Source organism: Symphalangus syndactylus, chromosome 12 (genome assembly GCF_028878055.3).
Source record: "Symphalangus syndactylus isolate Jambi chromosome 12, NHGRI_mSymSyn1-v2.1_pri, whole genome shotgun sequence".
Lineage (NCBI taxonomy): Eukaryota > Metazoa > Chordata > Mammalia > Primates > Hylobatidae > Symphalangus > Symphalangus syndactylus.
The window spans coordinates 86,517,764-86,540,105 of record NC_072441.2 but is presented as its reverse complement, the minus strand read 5'-3'; the positions used below and the strand labels follow the sequence as shown (position 1 = coordinate 86,540,105).

Genomic DNA, 22,342 nt, shown 5'->3' with positions numbered 1-22,342 from the left:
TGCCTACTAATTTATAGCAGGATGCTTTGGTGTCCAAAAACTTCTGACTTTCTGGGATTATGATAGTAATTCCCAGCCATACTCCAACTTAATTTTGCCAACCATAATTGAAAACTGTAATTTACTGATATATTAATGTTTTATAGCACTTGGGTAGTCTAACTGTGACTTTAATTATGTTTGCCAATTACCTGTTTGAAATCAATTTGTACCTGAACAGCTATTGAAACTGTTAAGTTGTACAGATATTATTCATGACGGTTTGTACTGTGGAAGGTGCCTAATAAAAAACAAAAGGTTTGACCTCTGTCCAATAAATCACTAAGTAATGTCAATAAATCAAGTACAGTATGACGCACTAAAATAAAATATGGTGCTGTGAAAACTTGCTATCCACATGCAGAAGAATAAGACTAGATTCCTATCTCTCAGCATATACAAAAATCAAATCAAAACAGAATAAAGACTTAAGTGTAAGACCTGAAACTATAAAACCACCAGAAGAAAACACAGGGGAAATGCTTCAGGACATTGTTTGGGCAAAGATTTTATGGCTAAGACCCCAAAAGCACAGGCAACAAAAACAAAAATAGACAAATGGGACTATCTTAAACTAAAAAGCTTTATTTGCTCAGCAAAGGAAACAATCAACAGAGTGAAGTGACAATCTGCAGAATGGGAGAAAATATTTGCAAATTATTCATTTGGTAAGGGCCTAGTATCCACAAAATACAAGAAATTCAAACAACAGCAAAAGCAAGGAAGGAAGGAAGGAAGGGAGGGAGGGAGGGAGGGAGGGAGGGAGGGCTTTCCAGCCCCAGACCCGGACCTGGACCTTACAGCCGCCGAGATGTTGATGCCTAATAAGAACTGGATTCCCATTCATGAACTCCTTTTTAAGGAGAGAGTCATGGTGGCCAAGAAGGATGTCCACATGCCTAAGCACCTGGAGCTGGCAGACAAGAATGTGCCCAACCTTCATGTCATGAAGGCCATGCAGCCTCTCAAGTCCCGAGGCTAAGTGAAGGAACAGTTTGCCTGGAGACATTTCTACTGCTACCTTACCAATGAGGGCATCCAGTATCTCCGTGATTACCTTCATATGCCCCGGAGATTGTGCCTGCCACCCTACGCCGCAGCCGTTCTGAGACTAGCTGGCCTCAGCCTAAAGGTCTGAAGGGTGAGCGACCTGCAAGACTCACAAGAGGGGAAGCCGACAGAGATACCTGCAGGCGGATTGCTGTGCCCCCTGATGCTGACAAGAAGGCTGAGGCTGAGGCTAGGGCTGGGTCAGCGACGGAATTCCAGTTTAGAGGCAGATTTGGTTGTGGAAGTAAGTGGTCAGCCACCTCAGTAAAGTTGGAGAGGATTATTTTGCATTAAATAAACTTACAGCCAAAAAAACTTTTAAAAAAATCTCATTAAAAACTCAGCACAGGACATGAATGGAAATTTCCCAAAAGAAGACATACAAATGTTCAACATCACTAATCATCAAGGAAATGCAAATCAAAACCACAATGAGATATCACCTTACTCCAGTTAAAGTGACTACTATCAAAAAAAAAAAAAAAAAAACAAATGCTGGCGAAGTTGTGTAGAAAATGGAACTCTTACACATTGTTGATGGGAATTTAAATTAGTATAGCTATTATGGAAAACAATAGCACTAGTTACAATAGCCAAGATATGGAATCAATCTAAGTCCATCGATGGATAAATGAATAAAGAAAATGTGGTGTGGCCACGTTAATGCATACAAACATACAGTTAGATAGAAGGAATAAGTTTGGTGTTCAATACTATAGTAGGGTAACTATAGTTAACATATTGTATATTTCAAAATAGCTGGAAGAAAAGATTTGAAATGTTACCAAGCACAAAGAAATGGTAAATGTTTGAGGTGATGCGTACGTTAAACACTCTGATTTGATCATTACACATGTATACATGTATCAGAATATCCCATGCACCCCATAAATATATACAATTATTATGTATCAACTTAAGAATTTTTTTAAAAGTAAATAGGAGAGGTTCTTCTTTATGAGAGGGACAATGGGAAGCAGAGAGGAAGGGATACTAATTTTCTTTTCTGTCAGCATTTGTTTGAATTTTTAATCATATGTATGTTACATGATTTTTGTCATCAGGACTTATCCGCTGAAGAGGCACAATTTATTTTCTTTGTGTCACTAATTAAACTAGCTATTAATTATTTTTTAAAGAAATGGATAAAGATGTCAAATCAATAGCTTCAGCTTTTATCTTTAAAAGCTAGGGGAAAAAGAACAAACTAAACCCAAATTAAACAGAAGAAAGAAATCAATGAAAAGATTAATAAAACCAACAAACCTCTAGCCTGACTAATCTGTGGAGAAAAAAAGAGGAACAATACAAATTATCAATATCAGAAAAAGTTATTCAGATTATCTATTTCTTTTTTTTTTTTTTTTTTTTTTTTTTTTTTTGAGACAGAGTCCCACTTTGTCACTCAGGCTGGAATGCAGTGGTGCAATCTTGGCTCATTGCAACCTCCGCCCCCTAGGTCCAAGCGATTCTCCTGCCTCAGCCTCCCGAGTAGCTGGGACTACAGATGCCAGCCACTGTGCCTGGCTAATTTTTATATTTTTAGTAGAGACAGGGTTTCACCATCTTGGCTAGGCTTGTCTTGAACTCCTGACCTCGTGATCCACCTGCCTCGGCTTCCCAAAGTGTTGGGATTACAGGCATGAGCCACCACACCTGGCCATCTGTTTCTTTTTGAGTGAACTTTGGTAGTATGTGTTTTTCAAGGTGTTTATTCATTTAATCAGAGTTGTTGAATAACTCTATATCTGTTAAAGAAAATGCGTTTGTAGTTAAAAGCCTGCCTAAAAATGTCCCAAGAGTGTATCTAAATGTTAAAACCAAATATACATCCAAAACTGAAAATGAAAAGTAATCTGAGAAATGTGCTTTTACCTTTCCAGTTTCAGCAAACCAATTCATAGCATCCACAACCCTGCGTTTTAGATGAAGTATTTCTTCACCTAGATTCCAATAATTTGGAAAAGAAAAGAGAAAATGGCATTTCTACAAAATAAACTATTTTTCCTCCATTTTGAAAAGCTCTTGAATGACTCGCAATTGATTAATAGATTTTGGAGCAAGAGAGCCAGCACACTGATCAGGGGAGCTAACAAAGAATTAATAGATTCCAGGAGGGTGAGGAGTAGAGCCCAAAAAAATGGTCTCCAGGAAGTTAGATACCAAGAGTCAGGAAGATGTGCTGTGGTAGCACAAAGCCATGCATTAAGATTTTACCTATTGGCAGGGCACAGTGACTCACGCCTGTAATCCCAGCACTTTGGGAGGCCAAGGTGGGCAGATCACCTGAGGTCAGGAGTTCAAGACCAGCCTGGCCAACATAGCCAAACCCCATCTTTATTTAAAAAAAATACAAAAATTAGCCAGGCGTGGTGGCAGGCGCCTGTAATCCCAGCTACTTGGGAGGCTGAGACAGGAGAATCGCTTGAACTTTGAACCTAGGAGACAGAAGCTGCAGTGAGCTGAGACTGCACCACTGCACTCCAGCCTAGGGGACAGAGTGAGACTCCGTCTCCAAAGGAAAAAAAAAAAAGTTACCTATTCTTTTGAGGTGATAACCAAGAGTAAAAATTTTGTAAAATTTTAGGAAAGTAAACGGAGGTATTATCAGAGTCATATGGTATCTATTGTCTTAATGTTTTATCATACTTTCATATTAATATAAATTATGGTATCATATTTCATCATGCTAAGATGGTCACCAATTGTAATTATGCAAATATTTTATGTACCACTAAGAAAAGAAAAAAACTGTTAAATAAACCAACACAATATTTTTATCTCTTTGTGTTTTAACTATTCAAGTGGTCTTTTGAACTTTTTTAGACAAGCATATTAATTATATACTGAATAAACAAAAGAAAATGTAAGAGAAATAAATTGGTTACAGATTCTCAAAACTTAGTAAAGTTGTTCTAGTTCTTTCAAGTCAAAGTTAATATATTTAACTCATTTCTTTCAATCACTGCCCATTGTTCTATTGTTTGCCTGTAATAGAAACTACAAGTTGCCTCATCAAATTCAGTAGCAACAAAACCTGATTTTTAGTTAGGCATATTCTCACTAGATTAAATGCTAGATATCCCAGCCTCACTGGCATGTAGGTGTGGTCACATGAATGCTTCTTATCAAGACAGTAGAAGAAGGCTTGTGTTCATGTATCCTACTTCTGTTAATTCACTTTAAAAGTGGGGATAAAGGCGGTGTCCTTTTTTCTTCCTCCATCCTGCTACCCAGAAAACTCTTGTGATGGATCACACTTTAGCATTTAACATGGGGCATAACAACGAGTAACAGAGCAATCAGCTCGACGAAGCCGGGTCCCTATTAACCTCAGGAAGCTAGCCTTTGAGTGCTTATGTCTGGACTTCTATTCTGTAAGAGAACAGAAGTCTTGTTTAAGACTTTTACTTGTTTAAGTCTCTTTTTTGGGGGGCTGTTTTTGCTTTAAGCAACTACACCTAGTCCTAATTAATATCTATTTTCAGTTTTTGGCCACTACAAAATATATGCATATATACATAAAGGGCTGCAACTACCATCTTGTACATACATCCTCAAACACTGGTGCTTTCATTTTAATAAAATATGTTCCCAAGAGTAGGATTTTTCAGTTCGGGGCCCATTAATTTTTCATGTAAAGAGATTTTTGCCAAAAAGCTTTCAAAAAGCTGTTAAAAAATAATATATTATCCTCCTTCATTGTTACCAATTTGATAACTTAGAATGGACATCTCATGATTCTGCTGTGACTACTAATGAGAATAGTTATCTTGGTTATGTTGGCAATGTTAAATTTTTCTTCACGCGTTATCTTTTCATAGTCTTTGCCCATTTATTATCTGCGTGTTGAACTTATTCTTATAAATTCGTGAGTGACGATGCTCATTATTAATATTAACTAACACTATCTGTCATTTGTAATATAGATATTTTCCCAATCTATAGTTGGTTTTTGCCATCTATTGCCTTAAAAACTTTTTATTTGTTAATATATCTATATTTTATTTTATAGTTTCTGTATTTCTGTTTTGATTAAAAATATTCAAAACTTCCATGTCTTTAATACATCTGGATTTTGTTTATGGTTATTCTATGAGGCAAAGTTCCAATTAGTTTTTTCTACATGAATAGGAAGTCCATCCATTAATTATTCTTTGCAGTAATATGCAATAACATCTCATACATAGATTAATTTCCGTATATACTGACATCTATTTCTTAGCTTTCTATTCTATTCCTCTATTCTTCTATTTGTCAACTTCTATTTTATTACCATGATGTTTTGATGACATTGGCTCTGGGTTTTAATATCTATTATGGCAGATTCCCCATTTCTACTATTTTTTATATGTTGGGGTCATTCTAATACTAAGAATTTTATTTAATTTACAAATTTGAAGAGATAATTGATATTTAACTATATTAAATGTTCTAAACTAAGACTATAGCATGGCTTTTCATAAATTCAGAACATGTTTATTGTCCTTCAGAGGACTCTATACTTTTCTTGATATGGGTCCACAATATTCTTGTGAAAGGTATTCTTAAGTCTCTAAAATTCTTGTGTTTTTTTAATGGACTATTAATAGACTATTATTTCCCATTTACATTTCTACTTAGTTATTGTTAACAGGAAAAATAGCTTTGATTTTCATATATTCATCTTTTTTACCTGTTGAAATTCCCTTATAAATTCTAGTATTTGTTTTTCCAATTAAGGTTGCTTGGGTTTTCCAGGTATATTGTGACATCATCAGTGAAAAGAACTAAGTGTATCTGTTCCTTTTCCATGCGTGGGTGACATGATGGTCCCTTTGCCTTAACAGCCAGCTCTCAGGCCCAGTAGAAGGCTGCTTTTGCTTGGCTCCCCAAGGGCTGCAAAGTCAGTAGGCTATTTCAGCCACTACATTTTTGAACTACCTCACTTGGTCTAGGATTATACCACCAACATTACATTAACTATGTCAGGTTTCTTTTGATCATGGTGGTGAGAAACCAACTGCACTTCTGTTTCTCCTTTATGAGCTTCAGTTCTTTGAAGGTCTATAAGGCAGTATGACTTTACACCTACCCAAAACTGTTCCCTGTGAGCCAGATTCACATTTTTCAGTGGAAATTTCTCCAGGCCCGTGTCCATCTCTTACCAAGAAGCCGATGTTGCTGTGATAGCTGTGTTACTATTGTTACTATTGTTGAAATGTAGAGACTGGAATACAGGCCATTTATGTAACTTTCCACTTTCCTTCCTTTCTAGTTATTGTTCTGAAACTAACAGAATTTAATCTTCTCAGAAAATTCTAACAAGACTGGTTTTACCCTGTTTTTTTCATCTTCCAACCACCGTATGTCCACTATGGGCTATAGATCATTCTTTAGTCATCTTGCAAACTGTGTTTCCTATAGTCCACAGAAGTTTCAGGAATCAGTATTAAATTCTAAGTCCAGCTCCAGACTTCAAATAAATGTCCCCACACAGTCACAGCAATTGTCTCAAAATGTACTGGCTCCAGTGCTAGAGGTTATGATTTATCCAGGAGGTAGACATGTTCTGTAAAATAATTCTTGGTAATCCACACAAATCCCACAGGTAATACATGTGAATCTTAGACAATATGTTGGATATCACTTTATTTTCCATTAGTTAACGTAATTTCTAACTCTGAGCATCATTCGTCCAATGGTAGAAAACATGTAATTTTAGTTTTTCCTGATTTCTGCCCCCAATCCGTAGAATTCTAACCTTATACTCACTGACACTCATTTGTTAAGCCATACTGATTATCCCTGAAATAAACATATCACTTTCTGCACAGCCTTTTAGGACACAGTATCCTTTCTGATATTTCTGTGCCACAATTATAGGTATGGGTGTTTTGCTAAGGCTACCCGTGACCTGTTGTCCAGCAGAACCTCATAGTCGTTCTCTCTGGGTTTTTGTCCCCTCCCTGATAGTGCTGCTGGAAATAACACAGAATGACTGGGAAACTATTTCTGTTTTCTGTCTTGCCACATTCTTCCCCTGAGGCAAAGAGAAATGTGTAAATATCTTGCATAGACAAGGAGGAGAAAAGAGGAAAAATGTAAGAAAAGAAATAAATGCATATGTTAAAATGTCAAAATATTATCCTCTGCTGAAGCAGAAGGCTCTCTTGAGCCCAGGAGTTCGAGGCTGCTGTGAGCTGATTATTCCACTGTACTCTAGCCTGAGTAACAGAGCAAGACCCTATCTCCAGAAAAGAGACAGAGACAGAGAGAGAGAGAGAGATTGTCCTACAACAAAAAGCATGTACAAACTCATCAAAATATATTAAACAAGTGTTTTCAGACATTGAGAAAAACAGAAAGTGAGTGTTGTGATACCGGGTATGGGAAAATAATCTAGGTGAGCCTTTGATTATTCCCTGCCTTTCCACCTAGAGGCAATTTTCAAATCACATCACAGGGAGTGGGAAGTGAGAAGACATATGTGGCCTGAGAATAGGGTCCAGGCCACAAAGGAAGAAGAGCCAGTTTAAGCAACTGCACGGCAGAAATAGAAAAGAATAAATGAGCAAAGTTTGTCTGAGCCAGTCTCAGTTTACACCTGTCATCCTGCTTAATTATTGAGTGTGCCCTCTCAATTACAGTTACCCTAAGCAACAGAGACCCCAGGGAATGAGAGGAGAGGATACACTAAGAGTGGGGCAGCATCAACTCCAGATTGGATGAAGAAAATGTGGTGCATATACACCATGGAATACTAGGCAACCATTAAAAAGACTGAAATCATGTCCTTTGCAGCAACATGGAGGCAACTGGAGGCCATTATCCTAAATGAACTAACGCAGGAACAAAAAACTAAATAACACACATTCTCACTTATAAATGGGAGCTAAACATTGAGTACACATGGACATAAAGATGAGAACAATAGACACTGCGGAGCACAAGAGTGGGGAGGGAGGAAGGGGGGCAAGGGCTGAAAAACTACCTATTGGGTACTATGCTCACTCTCTGGGAGACAGATTCATTTGTGCTCCAAACCTCAGCATCACACAATATACCTTTGTGACAAACCTAAACATGTACCCCTTGAACCTATAATAAATGTTGAGGCTGGGTGTGGTGGCTCATGCCTGTAATCCCAGCACTATGGGAGGCTGAGGTGGGTGGATCACGAGGTCACAAGTTCGAGATCAGCCTGGCCAACATGATGAAACCTCATCTCTACTAAAAATACAAAAATTAGCCGAGTGTGGTAGTGTGCACCTGTAATCCCAGCTACTTGGGAGGCTGGGGCAGGAGAATCACTTGAACCCAGGAGGTGGAGGTAGCAGTGAGCCAAGATCATGCCACTGCATTCCAGCCTGGGCGACAGAGCAGGATGCCATCTAAAATAAATAAATAAATAAATAATTGAAGAAAAAAAAAAGTGGAGCAGGCACTTCCTAGGATGGTTTTGGCAAAAAAAGAACATCCATTCTCAGCTCTTAAAGAAAGCTACACCGCAAAGCAAAACAAACCAACTCCATGCCATAGACTCATGAGCAAAAGCAAATTCAAGTAGTAGCTTTGGAAAGTTCACAGACTTCTGTGTATAGCTGAGAAGACACATGTATCCTCCTGAGTCCAATCAGGAAATAGAAACTCCACCATGAGTTGAACAGAGGAAGCTTAACAGAATTATTAAACATAATAAGAAAACAATTATAATATATAAGAAAACTCAACAAATAACCCTAGGGTGGAAGGAGAATATCCAAAGAAGAGCAACTCAGAAGTGTGACTCCTCCCCAAGGCTGGGGCGCAGATCTTATTGGAGAAGGTATGGTTCAGTCCCATACCTTGGGTAGCAGAGACATTCACAGGTTTACCCAGGCCAAAGCTGGCCTGAGGTAGCTAGACAAGCTGGAAGAAACCCTCCTGGCTTGAGGCAGGGGCTTGCAGAGGAAGTACTGCTCAGTGGAAACCTCCAGGCAGTGAGCGGATTAAGCACAGGTGATGTGAGGGTCTGCAGATAAAATGGGGTACTGGGCGGGGCAGGGACCACAGGCAGCGCCACACAGGATGTCTTCACACCCCCTTCATTGACCCACCATGCAGTAGCTGGAAGCTGCAGGAGAGCCCCTTCCTCCTGCTGTGTCCCTCCAGGGCCCTTTACTGAAAAAGCTTAACAATGTGCTGATTTAAAGGAGAAAGTCATTGTGCTGACTTTAAAGGAACTCTGTTCATTATCACTGAGCCTATTATGAAGAATGAATTTGGAGCAGAGTGGTAATAAATCGACAATCAGCACAACACTCAATAAGAAACATGATACTCATAAAAAGAGTATTAACATGTTCTAAAATGAATTCTCAGGATTTTCTGAGATATTTGGAACTGAGTATTTATTTGAAGGAAGAAAAAATTTCCTGGAGAGATAAGCCTTTATTTTCTAAATAAATTAAAATTGTTTAAAGAGGAGTCAGAGCTACCATAAATTCATGCAGAGGCATTTCCAAAAGCACATCAGTAGAGACTTTAACACATGTGCCCTCAGAATGCAGAAGGACAGTGGGGTTGGTTCACAAACTTGACACTGCTAGAGGAACCTAAGCTGAAGAGCGCCACCTGAGGGCGATGTGGTACCAAACACAGCAACAGCCTCCACATCTTTTAAGGCATTACACACTTGAACTCCACAAGTCTAGGAGATAATCAAGACAGACATTATCATCCTCCTTTGGCACAGGAGGAAACTGGTTCAGAGGCTAGAACTCCAGTCCCCTCAGCCAGTGCATTTGCTGGTTCACCTCATTGTCTTTGTTTCTCAAAGCCTGGCTTCAAATTCCCCTCCCTCCAGGACGCCTTCCCCAACTAACGCCAGGCCAATCTCCTTTTCACTTAGCATTTTGAGGAAGTTGTTGTATAACACTGCACAATGTCTAAGAACAGTGGTTCTCTAATTTTAGCTAAGCAACAGAATCACTAGAGGGCTTGACTATCGAGCCCGCTCCCAGACCCAGAGTTTCTCATTCAGCGGGTATAGGATGAGGCCCAAAACAATTTGCATTTCTAACAAGTTCCCAGGTCCTGCTGAGGCTGCTGGTCAGGTTACTACAATTTGGGAACCGATGATTTAGAAGCTAGCGTAATTTATTTTTTAAGACAGGGTCTCCCTCTGTCATCCTTACAGTGTAGTGACACAATCACGGCTCTCACTAACCTGGAATTCATGGGCTCAAGGGATCCTCCCACCTCAGCCTCCAGAGTAGCTAGGACTACAGGCACTCACCACCACAGCTGGCTAATTTTTTAATTTTTTGTAGAGACAGGGTCTCACTATGTTGCTCGGGCTGATTTCAAATGCCTGGCCTTAAGCAATCCTCCTACCTCAGCCTCCCAAAGCACTTGGATTATAGGCATATCCAAGTGCTTTGAGACATATTGAAACTAGCATAATCTTCACCCACATCCTAAATTCATATGTGCAAGTCTGGTATAGAGAGTGTGAAATGTTACTTTTCTCAAGCAAACACTCCCCAACAGTTAAGTCTCACTTATTTTTTCTGGGTGTTCAGGGGCCCTGACTGCCAGGAGATTTATCTCCCAGCTAGGCAAACAAGATTTTGGCCTCCTTATTTTTTTTGGCCTCCTTATTTCTTTGGCATCAGAAAGGTCTGCTGCCCCTGTAAGTTTCCTGCTCTGTCCTCTCTAAGATAAGAACACAGCATAGCTGGGCTACCATCACCATCATTGCTGCAGCTCATGCTTGCCCAGGTGGTGCTGGCCCTTTCCCTACATTGTCTCTTTTAATAGCCATAAGTAAAGGAGACTGCTGTTGTTGCTGTTGTTGTTTTGGGAAGGAAGGGATGCCTTCATGACAATCTTCTTCCAGGAAAAAAAGTGATGGCCATTTGAGAGAAATATCCTTACTCAGAGTAGTTTTTTACAACATAATACACATACACTATGATTTCTCTTCATTTATCAATTACACCAAGTAAAAATGTGAAACGCCTCTGTTTCTTATAACCTAACTTTCTTTTAAAGAGAAAATGTCCTTCTTCAGTTATAAATCCAAGTTTACAATAGAAACTGTGTCCTCTAACTGCCAATATGACATCCAGAGCAAACTTTTTATAAAACAGACACAAACTCCTGGGTTTGCCATCAGTCAGTAGGTATGTATTTGGGGTGTCCCACATAGTATTTTGTAAAAACTTGAGTCGACCTTTTAAAATCAGGCATGTTTGCTGAAAATCCAGATTTCCAGTTTTCTTGAAAAATGGTTAAAGCCAAGCCAGGTCCTGACTTTATACTTGACAACAAGCAGCTGCAGCTGATTCCTTTGGATAGGACATGTGTGTTCCAGTTCATTGCAGATCCCATCACACACACTCACACAAGCTCTTACCTGCTTGTCCCTGGTAGGTTTTCAGATACAAGTTTGCACACATTTGCACTTCTGATTTCACAGAGCCATTTGGGCTTATAAACTTGTAGTGTAATTTTTAAAAAAGAATTTAAATTCTTTTAGATAAATGTTAAAAGGGTGTGATGAAAGCTGCCTTATGACTGTTCTCTACTTTTTCAAGGTATCTCTCCTTTCATCTTTAATTCCTTTCATCTTCAATTCCTGAGCAGACCAGGACTGAAGTCTTGGGAACCTGAGGTCCAGAGGTCCCGGGTTCCAGAGACACAGATGTGGCAAGGCAAGTCACAGGATGCCCTGATAGGAACTGTGAGAGAATAGAAAGGGAAAGACCATTAAGGAAAAGGGAAGCCAGGAATGAAGGGGAGAGAGGTTGAGGAAAGGGAAAGGGGAGACTTACGTTCGCCTCTTAAACCAGGAGGTAAAGCCTACAATGAGGAGGAACAGCAAGCATGCCAGGACTGCCAAGGCGATCAAGCCCACGGAGGTGTAGCTCCCACCTGCTTTGGAGGAACACAGGCTGTCTCTTAGCACGGGACCCCTCCCTCTCTATATCCAATCCCCTGGTCTAGGCATGTGTGGGAGGGTACCAGGTGCTTCTTATTTCCTCCTCCACTTAAAACCCCAATTTCTATTCCTCATAAGTTTAGATTCCCCATCTTGTTTTCAGTGCCTGGGCATCCCAAATTCAGCCCACTTTGGCATTTGCTAGTGTAGCATAGAGGGAAAGGGCAACAGCTTTGTAGCAAGGCAGACCTGAATCTAAATCCAGCCCGTCTACTTTCTATGCGGCTCCAGGCAGTTAATCTATCTCAGCCTTCATTTCCTCATCTATAAAATGAAAAGAGCAGTACTTGCTTCAAAGAAAACTGTGAATGATGAGATGAGATACTATATGCAGATTCATCAGCCCCTACAGAGGGAGCACTCAACCAACCAAGCTATCTTTGCTAACCTGACTTCCCAAGGGCCTGGCTCCCTTTATGCTGAGGAATGAATCCTCCTGGGATTGTTTATTCACTGCCTACTTCTGGATCCTTGAGTTTTGTAGTCTTGTTTCTTCTTGTATACAGAACACTATTTCAATCCTTTTTGACTTTCAGGTCTTTATTTCCCTCCTTCCTGTATCTGGAACCCCTCTCTCTATCCCTTTTATTAGGGGCCTCATCTCTGAAACTCCTCTAACCTGCATATATCAAGCCACATCCCTCCCCAGTGCCTCCCTCTATGTCTGAGGACCACCTCCTGCCATTTCCAGCCTGGGCCCAGCTCTTTCTTACCCCAGTAGAGGACGATGTCCTGGCCCTCTAGACTGCTGTGCTTCACCCGACAGGACAGGCCAGCCGCCTCCCCAGCCACCACATCCAGGGTTGCTCGGAGATACCATGTCTCATCAGCATTGGGCAGGATGTCCCCGGGCTGAGTGCCCTGCTGCTCCTGCTCACCCCGCATCCACTTCACCCATACAGGCTTTGGGTAGAATCCTGAGACATGGCACACCAGCAGCAGATGGCCAGGGCCAGGACTGGGGCCACGGGACAGCCAGGCCTTGGGCTTCACTGTATCCAACATGGGAACGGCGGGGGGGGGGATCTTAAAGTGAAAACTCTGCATTAGAGGCTCCAGGCCTTATACCATCCTTTTTGACTTTCAGGTCTTTATTTCCCTCCTTCCTGTATGCCCCTGACGTGTTCACTTCTGGAAATGAAGTCTCCCACAACTTTCAATCCATTTGTCCCACCTTCTTCAGGGAGCCTGCCCTGATACTCTTTCTCCTTCTCTGGTCCCAGCCTCCTATGAATGTCCCTTGACTGTTCCCCTATAACACCCTTTGTTTTGAAGTAACATATGTAGCCTATTTCAAGCATTGCGTTAATTAACATCCCCCTACCAAGCAGGGATCCTAACTGCCTGACACCGTTCACCCCCAGTTGTTCATTAATTGAATTCATGGAACCCAAGAGGTGCTCAGTTGATGTCTGTGAAATGAATAAATACCCTCACCCCTTATCCAGCCCCTCCTGGGCCTTCCTCTTCTTTGAATGCTCAAAGGGAGGAGAACCCTGGAATGGAAAACCTGTTTGGAGCCCTGAAGTGGAGTGCAGGGAGTAAGGAAGGTAGGCTGACCTTGCTTCTCCAGTTCCGACTTCCCTGACTCAAGGAGGCCACTGACAAATTGGGGGCAGGTGCCGTTAAGAAGCCACTGCACTGTTTCCCTCGTCCACTTGTCCTGGTTGAGCACTTGGATGGCCGAGTTTACCCAAAGTGGAGCCTCTTGGGCTGGCTCCCAAGAAGTTCCTTGGAAACTCAGGATATCTCTTCCTTGAAATGCTACATGGAAGAAGTTATTTGAGACGTTCCCAGAGTGCACCTCACAGCCAGCGGACACCTGGAGCTCCACGGGATCTGTGGAGAGGAATGGAGAGAAATCAAAGAAGGGTTTAAAAGACTGGGAGAGATGAAAGAGAAGAAATTGATGTGCAGGTTATAATGGGGACCCAGACTTCACGGAAAGAAAAGTAAGTGACCTGGAGTAGGCAGGAACGAGGGATACTTTGAAGAGCCAAAGGCTGGGACATCTCCAGGTAGAAGGGAAATCAGAAGAGGGTGGACAGAGCAGAGAATCTGATCAGGTGGTGCCACAGTCTCCCAGTTGAGTTTCTGTGGCCACTCTCTCCCCTTGGGTACCGGCCCAGGATCCTATCCCTCAGCTCACAGGCTAAGCGTAGCATTTTGGCGAATTCCTTCACGTCCCTGGTGAAGCTGCTTCGATAAACCCGAAATACATGCTGCAGCGTCTCCCACTGCTGGTCGCTGAACGTGCCCTGGGACCAAGGCTTCAGAGAGCGGACGGTGTCCGAGTCGTTGCTCCAGCTGTGCGTCTGCAGCTCCCCCAGCCACGCCAAGCCATCGGTGCGCGTCCAGCTGCTATTGGCGAAGGACGAGATCTGGAGGCAGCGGAGGGAGAAAAGCCTTTGCGGGACTGGGAGAGAATGAAAATTGGAGGCGCGTAGCAAGTGGCCGGGAGAGCAGCCAGCGTAAAGAGAAGGAAGAAAGAAAGAAAGAAACAAGAGGAGATGAGCTTCAGGAGGGGGCTGATGCCAGAGAACTCTGTGCCGCGCTGCCTCTCCCCGGAGCCAGGGAGCAGCGAGTTTTCTACCTGGATCGCGCCAGTGCGTCCCGGGTCTCACCAGTCCCCATCAGACGTTGCCCTCCGTCCCTACCCAGCTCCCTCTCTCCGCCCTCCCGCGAGCGCACCCAGGCGCCCTCGTTCCACCCACCTACAGCGCTTCCCCAAGCCTGGAGGAGCGCCCAGAGCAGCACAAACAGCAGGCACCCCATATCGCCCGGCGTAGGGACCTCGCGTAGCGCCGCCGCGCGCCGCCCTCTGACTTGCGCACTCTTCTCCCCTTCCGCTCAGCTCACGTCCCTTTGCGCTGGGTGCCAGCCAATTCCCAAGCCCGGACCCTGGCAGCCCTCCTCGCTGGGCTAGCCGGCGGTTTGCTGCTTCCGCCGAAGGGCGCCGTCGCCCTTAGCTGTGCGAGCTGCAAAGAGGTCGGGGTCCCAGGAATCCTGGTGCCGCCGCTCACTTCAGTAGGTTTCACAACCGGCGTGTCTCAATTTCCTGTTTCAACGGAGACTTTGGGTCAACGTGTGGGACGCTTTACAACCATTATTTATGTTTTGGAAGCAGGACATAAGGTTGTGATTGTGTTACAATTCCAACCATGGTAAAAATGCAAAGGGAAAAAGGGAGCAAAGTCCTTGCTTTAGCAGTAGATGTCTCTAGGTGGAAAGACTATGAGTGATCTTAATCTGCTTTACATCTTTGTTTTCCAAAATTTCTCAAGTGCGAGTACCACATTTACAATAAAGTAAACGCATGAAAATTAATTTCCTCATTGCACATTGAGAGAACTGGATTAGGTTGGCTACAATTCTTTACAACTGTCATATCCCAGGATTCCTCCACCTCAGTGTTCCCTAGCCTCTCTTTCCTCCTGTCATGGTCCTTGCTCTCCCCTCCCCGGCCTCTGCTCTGTCTTCCCTGACTCCTTTTTGGGGGCGCGCCCCCAGACCGTCTTCTTCCTCCTCTCCTCCCTGGCCTCTGCCGGCTTACCTTCTCCTCTGGCTCCTCACTCATTCACTCTCCAAATATGCGCCTCTGTTTTAAACAATAAGTGTTAAGATGACAGTGTGTACCTGGACAGCCAACTCGCCACTTCTCACACTGAAAATAAGAAAAAGTGACCAAAAATCGTGGTTCCAAGCCTTAGCTCACCTTGAGGAAAAGACCCATCTTTGGCAACTCAGAACCTGGGCTGCAGCCTGACACCTCCCTCTCCCTCACTCTTTTTATCCAATCTATCGCCAACTCATCTCTATTTCACTTCTTTTTAAATACCTCTTGAATAAATTCCTTTTTCTACATTTCCACCGTCACCATCACCCTAACCTTTTGCCTGATCTCCTGAAGTAGCATTCCTGGGTAGAAAACAAAATCAAATTAGCACAGCCCACAAGATTATGCGCCCTCCAGCCCTGGTGTCTACCTTTTGACATCACCTCACACCCCAGCATCATTTGCTCCGTACTGTGTAGCCTGGCTGTTAGCTTTCAGTTCCTCCACTATGCAAAACCTCTTCCTGCCTAAGGTCTCTGCACAAAGTTCCCTCTACATGAAAGTTCTTGACCTTCTCCTCACCTCACCCCCTCCCAATGCCTAGTTATTTCCACTAAGATATCAGTTCCAAGGTCACTTTCTCAGGGAAGTCTTTCCAGATCTGCCAGACTGTGTGACCCTAAGCAGGAGAAGTAGGCCAGTCCCCACCTCCACTGCTTGTACACTAACTGGCTTTGAGAAGCTATCCTCTCAGCATGTAGCAGAGTTTATAATTATAGAAATGGCCATATGTCTGTCTCCCTCTGTGTCCTCTTCTAAATCAGCTGGAGAGGGGCCGGAATGCAAGGATCATGTCTCCCTAATCTGGTTCCTCCCATTCTGCTAAAGTTAATGTTTCCCTTCTCCCATATCCTGTTGCAGCAAGAGTCCTAGAGAAAATAGGCTACTGCACCACACTCTAGGCTGGGATCTTGTAGACAGTCGTAACTCAGCCTATCTAATTATGTGTAATTTGCCCAGAAAGGCTTAAAATAACATAGTAACCATGTTCTTGTAACAAATAAGGTGTTAAATTATTAAATTCAGATACAAAAATGCCTAAATAATGGCTAGGAGGGAAGCTATGAGAAGTAAAAAGAAAAATAATTATATAACTCATGGGGCAATATTTTTAACTTTACTTTCTTCAAATTTCCAAGCTCCCTTTAAAAACTTGAACAGTTCTGTTTAGTTTTTGTGTATCTTAAAAATTTTAAGTGCTAACATTCTTGCACACTTAAAGACAAGAAGCTGGTTTGTGTGTGTGGTTTTTTTGGTTTTGTTTGTTTATCAACAGAGGCCAGGCAGTATTACCTTCAGAAGTTAGGACTATCTGGAGTTATACCGATATTTTTTCCCAAAGGTCAGTTGAGTTAGACACTTTTTGGCTATTGGAACTTTCACTGCTTTTTTTCTGGGAAAGGAACCATTGAATTATGAAATGTTTTGCAATATGTTACCTAAACAAAATATTTTATAACAAGACTGACTCAGAATACCCTAGCACAGAGAGATGGTGATTTACTCAGAGCCTTAAAATAAGTCCACGGTGGGTACTACATGATCTCACTTATATGTGGACTCTAAAATAGTTTACTATTTTATGGAAACAGAGTTAGGGTAGTGGTTTCCAGGAGCTGGAGGGAAGGGGCAAATGGGTTAATTTTGGTCAAAGGGTTTCAGCCTCTCAAAATTGAGAGGCTGACCAAAACCTTGGAGCCTGATCATAAGGGACTTACTTGGTTTCAGTTAAGAATTCACAATTTACAATGTCAAATTAGTTGGAATCTTATATGCTTTCTTCATGTTTTTGTTATCCTAACCATAAGGAGACCATTTAATGTACAAAGGATAGCTGCATATGAGAATTTAAGATTCTTGAGGGGATGCATAAGGGAAACTTTTGTAATAGCTATCAGGAGGATAATACCAACGAACTAAAGAACTCTTCTTAATAATACTTTTCACAAGCCAAACTAATCAAAATCAAACAATTCAAAGTTCAGTCAATAAAGAAATTTCAACAGTATTCAAGTGCAATTGGTCATAGTCTTTGTTCAGAGCATAATGGTGATCAAGGACCATAGTTTGCTGTAAAATGGCCTGATTTAAAGAGGTATTCATTTTTGTAAGTGGCCTGATAATACAAACCACAGTAACCTGGAGATCCACTAAAAGAAACATAAGGATTATAAAACCCTGTAACAGTTCTCTTACCTCTGGGACGCCCAGTCCCAGGAGCAAAACTCCAGCGACGTTGGGCCCCGCCCCCGTGAAAGTGGAGGGCAGCCAATGAGGGCGGTTCTGAAGGGAACGAGACCAATGAGACGAGCCCGGGGCGGGGCCAGAGGGTGGGGCGGGTGGCGGCAGTGGCAGTCCGAGGTCTGCCTCCGCGCAGTATATGACAGAACGTCAGCAGCGGGATGGCCCTAGCAATGGCAGCGGCTGCAGAAGCCCAAGCAGCCTCCGTGGCAGTGGAGGCTAGAGCTGGAGCGGCTGCGGCGGCACCCCGGGGAGTTTAAGATGGCGGCGGGGGTGGGGCAGCGCTATGGGCTGTCCTGCCGACGGCTGGGGCAGGACCACATCACCGTACTGCATGTGAAGCTCACGGAGAAGGCGATCCGGGCGCTGGAGACTTACCAGAGCCACAAGAATTTAATTCCTTTTCAACCTTCAATTCAGTTTCAAAGACTCCAGGGGCTTGTCAAAATTCCAAAAATGATCCCCTCAATGAAGTTCATAACTTTAACTTTTATTTGTCAAATGTGGGCAAAGACAACCCTCAGGTCAGCTTTGACTGCATCCAGCAAACATTCTCCAGCTCTGGAGCCTCCCAGCTCAATTGCCTGGGATTTATACAAGATAAAATTACAGTGTGTGCAATAAACAACTCGGATCAGATGACACGAGAAAGAATGACCCAGGCAGAGGAGGAATCCCGCAACCGAAGCACAAAAGTTATCAAACCCGGTGGACCATGTGTAGGGAAAAGAGTGCAAATTCGGAAAGCACCTCAAGCTGTTTCAAATACAGTTCCTGAGAGGAAAAGGTCAACCCCCATGAACCCTGCAAATACAATTCGAAAGACACACAGCAGCAGCAGCGTCTCTCAGAGGCCATACAGGGACAGGGTGATTCACTTAGTGGCCCTGAAGGCCTACAAGAAACCGGAGCTACTTGCTAGACTCCAGAAGGATGGTGTCAATCAAAAAGAAAAGAACTCCCTGGGAGCAATTCCGCAACAGGTAGCCAATCTGAATTCTAAAGACCTCTCATATACCTTAAAGGATTATGTTTTTAAAGAGCTTCAAAGAGACTGGCCTGGATACAGTGAAATAGACAGGCGGTCATTGGAGTCAGTGCTCTCTAGAAAACTAAATCCATCTCAGAATGCTGCAGGCACCAGCCATTCAGAATCTCCTGTATGTTCTAATAGAGACGCTGTATCTTCTCCTCAGAAACGGCTTTTGGATGCAGAGTTTATTGATCCTTTAATGAATAAAAAGGCCCAAATATCTCACCTGACAAACAGAATACCACCAACACTAAATGGTCATTTGAATCCTACCAGTGAAAAATCTGCTACAGGCCTCCCGCTGCCCCCTGCAGCTGCTGCCATCCCCACCCCTCCACCACTGCCTTCAACCCATCTGCCCGTCTCACATCCTCCTCAGATTGTAAATTCTAACTCCAATTCCCCTAGCACTCCAGAAGGCCGGGGGACTCGAGACCTGCCTTTTGACAGTTTTAGTCAAAATGATAGTATCTATGAGGACCAGCAAGACATATATACCTCTAGGACTTCTCTGGAAACCTTACCCCCTGGTTCAGTTCTATTAGAGTGTCCAAAGCCTATGGAAGAAAACCATTCAATGTCTCACAAAAAGTCCAAAAAGAAGTCTAAAAAACATAAGGAAAAGGACCAAACATTGAGACTATTGAGGAAAAGGAGGAAGATCTTAAGAGAGAAGAGGAAATTGCCAAGCTAAATAACTCCAGTCCAAATTCCAGTGGAGGAGTTAAAGAGGATTGCACTGCCTCCATGGAACCTTCAGCAACTGAACTCCTAGATTATTTGATAAAATATATCGCTATCATCTCCTATGAGCAATGCCAGAATTATAAGGATGACTTCAATGCAGAGTATGATGAGTACAGAGTTTTGCATGCCAGGATGGAGACTGTAGCTAGAAGATTTATCAAACTAGATGCACAAAGAAAGCGCCTTTCTCCAGGCTCAAAAGAGTATCAGAATGTTCATGAAGAAGTCTTACAAGAATATCGGAAGATAAGGCAGTCTAGTCCCAATTACCATGAAGAAAAATACAGATGTGAATATCTTCATAACAAGCTGGCTCACATTAAAAGGCTACTAGGTGAATTTGACCAACAGTAGGCAGAGTCATGGCCCTAGAACTCTGCTTGGACCAGAAGATGCGAATAAATTTAAGTTTATTTATTTAAAATTCCAAATGAGTTGCTCTAGATTCTAAAAAGGTGAAACTTTGGCTGTTGGAAGTTTCAGTATTAGTAAACTTCAGTTACTTTTTCTTTTCCATTTTACTTTGCTTCCCTGCATTTTGAAGCTGCTCTTTCTGGTTCTCCCCACCACCCCACTCCCAAGACTTGTGTTTGTTAATGGAAATAATTTTTTAGGTATTGGGGATCCATTGTCTATATTTCAAATCATTTTTTTTCCTCAAAAACTTGTGTTTGTTATTAGAAATGATTTTTTAGATATTGGGGATCCACTTTCCACACTTAAAAGTTGTATGTGTTTAAAAAAGAACAACAGTAATGTGCAAGGTGAAATGCTTTTGGATAAACGTAAGCCTATTTTCTGACCTTTCCTAATGCAAACTCTTTGCCTTAAATGGTAGAATATTTAGAAATTTGCACAAAATTAAAAAAATAAACATTGTCTTGGAGGGTTAAAAAATAGGTGTATGTCATGGATACATATGTAACAAACCTGCACATTGTGCACATGTACCCTAAAACCCTAAAGTATAATAAAAATAAAATAAAATAAAATAAAATAAAATAAAATAAAATAAAATAAAAAAATAGGTGTATGTGTATAGATTCACATACACATATGTGTATACAGGCTGATTTGATCTAGAACATTAAATCCGCCCTGCAAGTTAACCCCCCATTGCAATGGTTGCCTTAAGGTGTTTGCTAGTTGTGTACATAGTGTGGTTAATCACTAGCTACACTGTTTCCCACTTGATTAGAGCAATGGGAAGCATATTGTGGCCTACCAGCATCTGGAAGTGTGTGCTCAATCTGTATGTGTGCAGAGGTGGTGTGGATGTGAGCGTGCATGAAGGAAAAAAAGCTGCTACTCCTAGTAGGCCAAACGCTCAGGTTAAACAACTGACTAGTGTTACTGTAGCTACCTTATTAGCTACCAATATTAGCTACCTTTTTAAGTTACTGTAGGGTGTTTTTTTGTTTTGTTTTGTTTTTTCTATCAAATTGCAACTTTTGTTGTGGAAGACAAAAGCATTTCCATTTCAACGAGTTTGTCAGCTTTATTAATGTTGGGCAAAAATTGATATGTCATTAAAATGAAACAGATCTATAGTTTTGGGACAAAATTATAAAATTAAATGTGTAGGTAACCTATTTATATACTGTTATAAAGTATTTTTTGAAGAGAGATATGCAGAGAAGCTATTACCTACATAAGATGTATATTTAAAGATTTTTTTCATCCTGGTGCCAGGAATACAAAAAAGAGTGGATATATTTAACCATAACGTATTGTGATTCATCAAACCGCACAAACTTCCATTTCACGTAGTTTATGTGTTGATGTTGATTTAAACTGTCACTTGTTTTATCATGTGGGAACAGAAGTTATGTGGTCAAAAATATAAGGATTTTGAACTAATGTTGATTCAAGTTGCATTGTCTTATTGTATTGTCTTTTCAAAGTGCTGCCAGTGGAAAAGGGAGGCATTGTGTTTACAAATCTGTTTTGAAATGTTTGCCAAAATTTTGGTAGTGTCTTTAATAAAGATGTTTGTCTCCAGCATCCAGAAAAATAACTAAATAACTTTATTGTGAAAAAAAAAAAAAAGAAAACCTTGTATTAGCCAAGTTTGCCATCCACTATGCAGGATGCCTGCAAACCAATTGTTAGCTGCTCCTGTAAATACATTATGTGTCTTTCCCCTAAACAAAAAAAAAATTCCTTAATGTATTTGGTGGCAGCATCTAGAGGAACAGCAATATCAGCTACCTTTTTAAGTAAGTGTCAGATAGTAGTAAAATCAGAGAAAAGATAAGTGCAACATTCAGTTTTGTTCAGCACCACATACAACGCCCAATAGGGGCAAAAAGGAGATCTAAGGCTATAAGATGTTTCATTAAGTGTTTTAGTTAAACAAAAATGTTTTAGAAAGCGTCTTCGACCCTGGAGGTCTCATTGGCTCCAAATTCAAGATTTTTCCCCAACTTGAACAGATTGGTTTCAAACTCCATGCAACTAGTACCCCACTGCTGCCAACAGTGAGCCCCCAGGAACTTTATTGGAACCTTTCCTCAATAGAAAATAACTGATCTTCATCTGTTTTGAGGTTGGTTCTAATTTCAGTTATTGACCTCTTTGGCATGTGAGTACCATGGGAAATTTCAGGCAGAGCTTTTTGGAAGGCAGGAGTGAGCAAAACCAAACAGAA

General features: G+C 41.8%; 2 protein-coding genes and 1 pseudogene across 3 annotated transcripts; 2 read left to right on the top strand and 1 right to left on the bottom strand.

Moving 5' to 3' along the window:
* Positions 1-850: 850 nt before the first annotated feature.
* Positions 851-5,862, top strand: LOC134734876 (small ribosomal subunit protein eS10-like; annotated as a pseudogene).
* A 5,164-nt stretch (positions 5,863-11,026) lies between these two features.
* On the bottom strand, positions 11,027-16,137 carry CD1D (CD1d molecule). 2 transcript variants are annotated; one of them, XM_063624942.1, is made up of 7 exons: positions 16,042-16,137; positions 14,770-15,113; positions 14,205-14,471; positions 13,616-13,894; positions 12,769-13,047; positions 11,889-11,991; positions 11,027-11,795 (listed from the first exon to the last, which is right to left on the bottom strand). In XM_063624942.1, exons 2-7 carry the CDS (start codon positions 14,828-14,830, stop codon positions 11,774-11,776), a joined length of 1,011 nt encoding a protein of 336 aa, XP_063481012.1. In that variant the 5' UTR covers positions 14,831-15,113; positions 16,042-16,137; the 3' UTR covers positions 11,027-11,773. The 2 variants fall into 2 exon arrangements, with proteins under 2 accessions (XP_063481012.1, XP_063481013.1); XM_063624943.1 differs by having other exon boundaries at positions 11,889-11,988; positions 15,771-16,135.
* Positions 16,138-18,072: 1,935 nt separating this feature from the next.
* Positions 18,073-20,079, top strand: LOC134733947 (RNA polymerase II elongation factor ELL2-like). Its single transcript, XM_063624941.1, is given in 3 exon segments — positions 18,073-18,363; positions 18,366-19,574; positions 19,577-20,079. Coding segments are annotated over 3 exon segments (1,887 nt in total). The 5' UTR covers positions 18,073-18,173; the 3' UTR covers positions 20,065-20,079.
* Positions 20,080-22,342: the final 2,263 nt, after the last annotated feature.

Coding starts and splice junctions, on each gene's coding strand:
- CD1D (XM_063624942.1), bottom strand. CDS start 14,830: ATGGGGTGCCTGCTGTTTGTGCTGCTCTGGGCGCTCCTCCAGGCTTGG. Junction 14,472..14,769: donor GGCTTGGGGAAGCGCTGTAG/GTGGGTGGAACG, acceptor ATTCTCTCCCAG/TCCCGCAAAGGCTTTTCTCC. Junction 13,895..14,204: donor CAAAATGCTACGCTTAGCCT/GTGAGCTGAGGG, acceptor TCCTCTCCACAG/ATCCCGTGGAGCTCCAGGTG.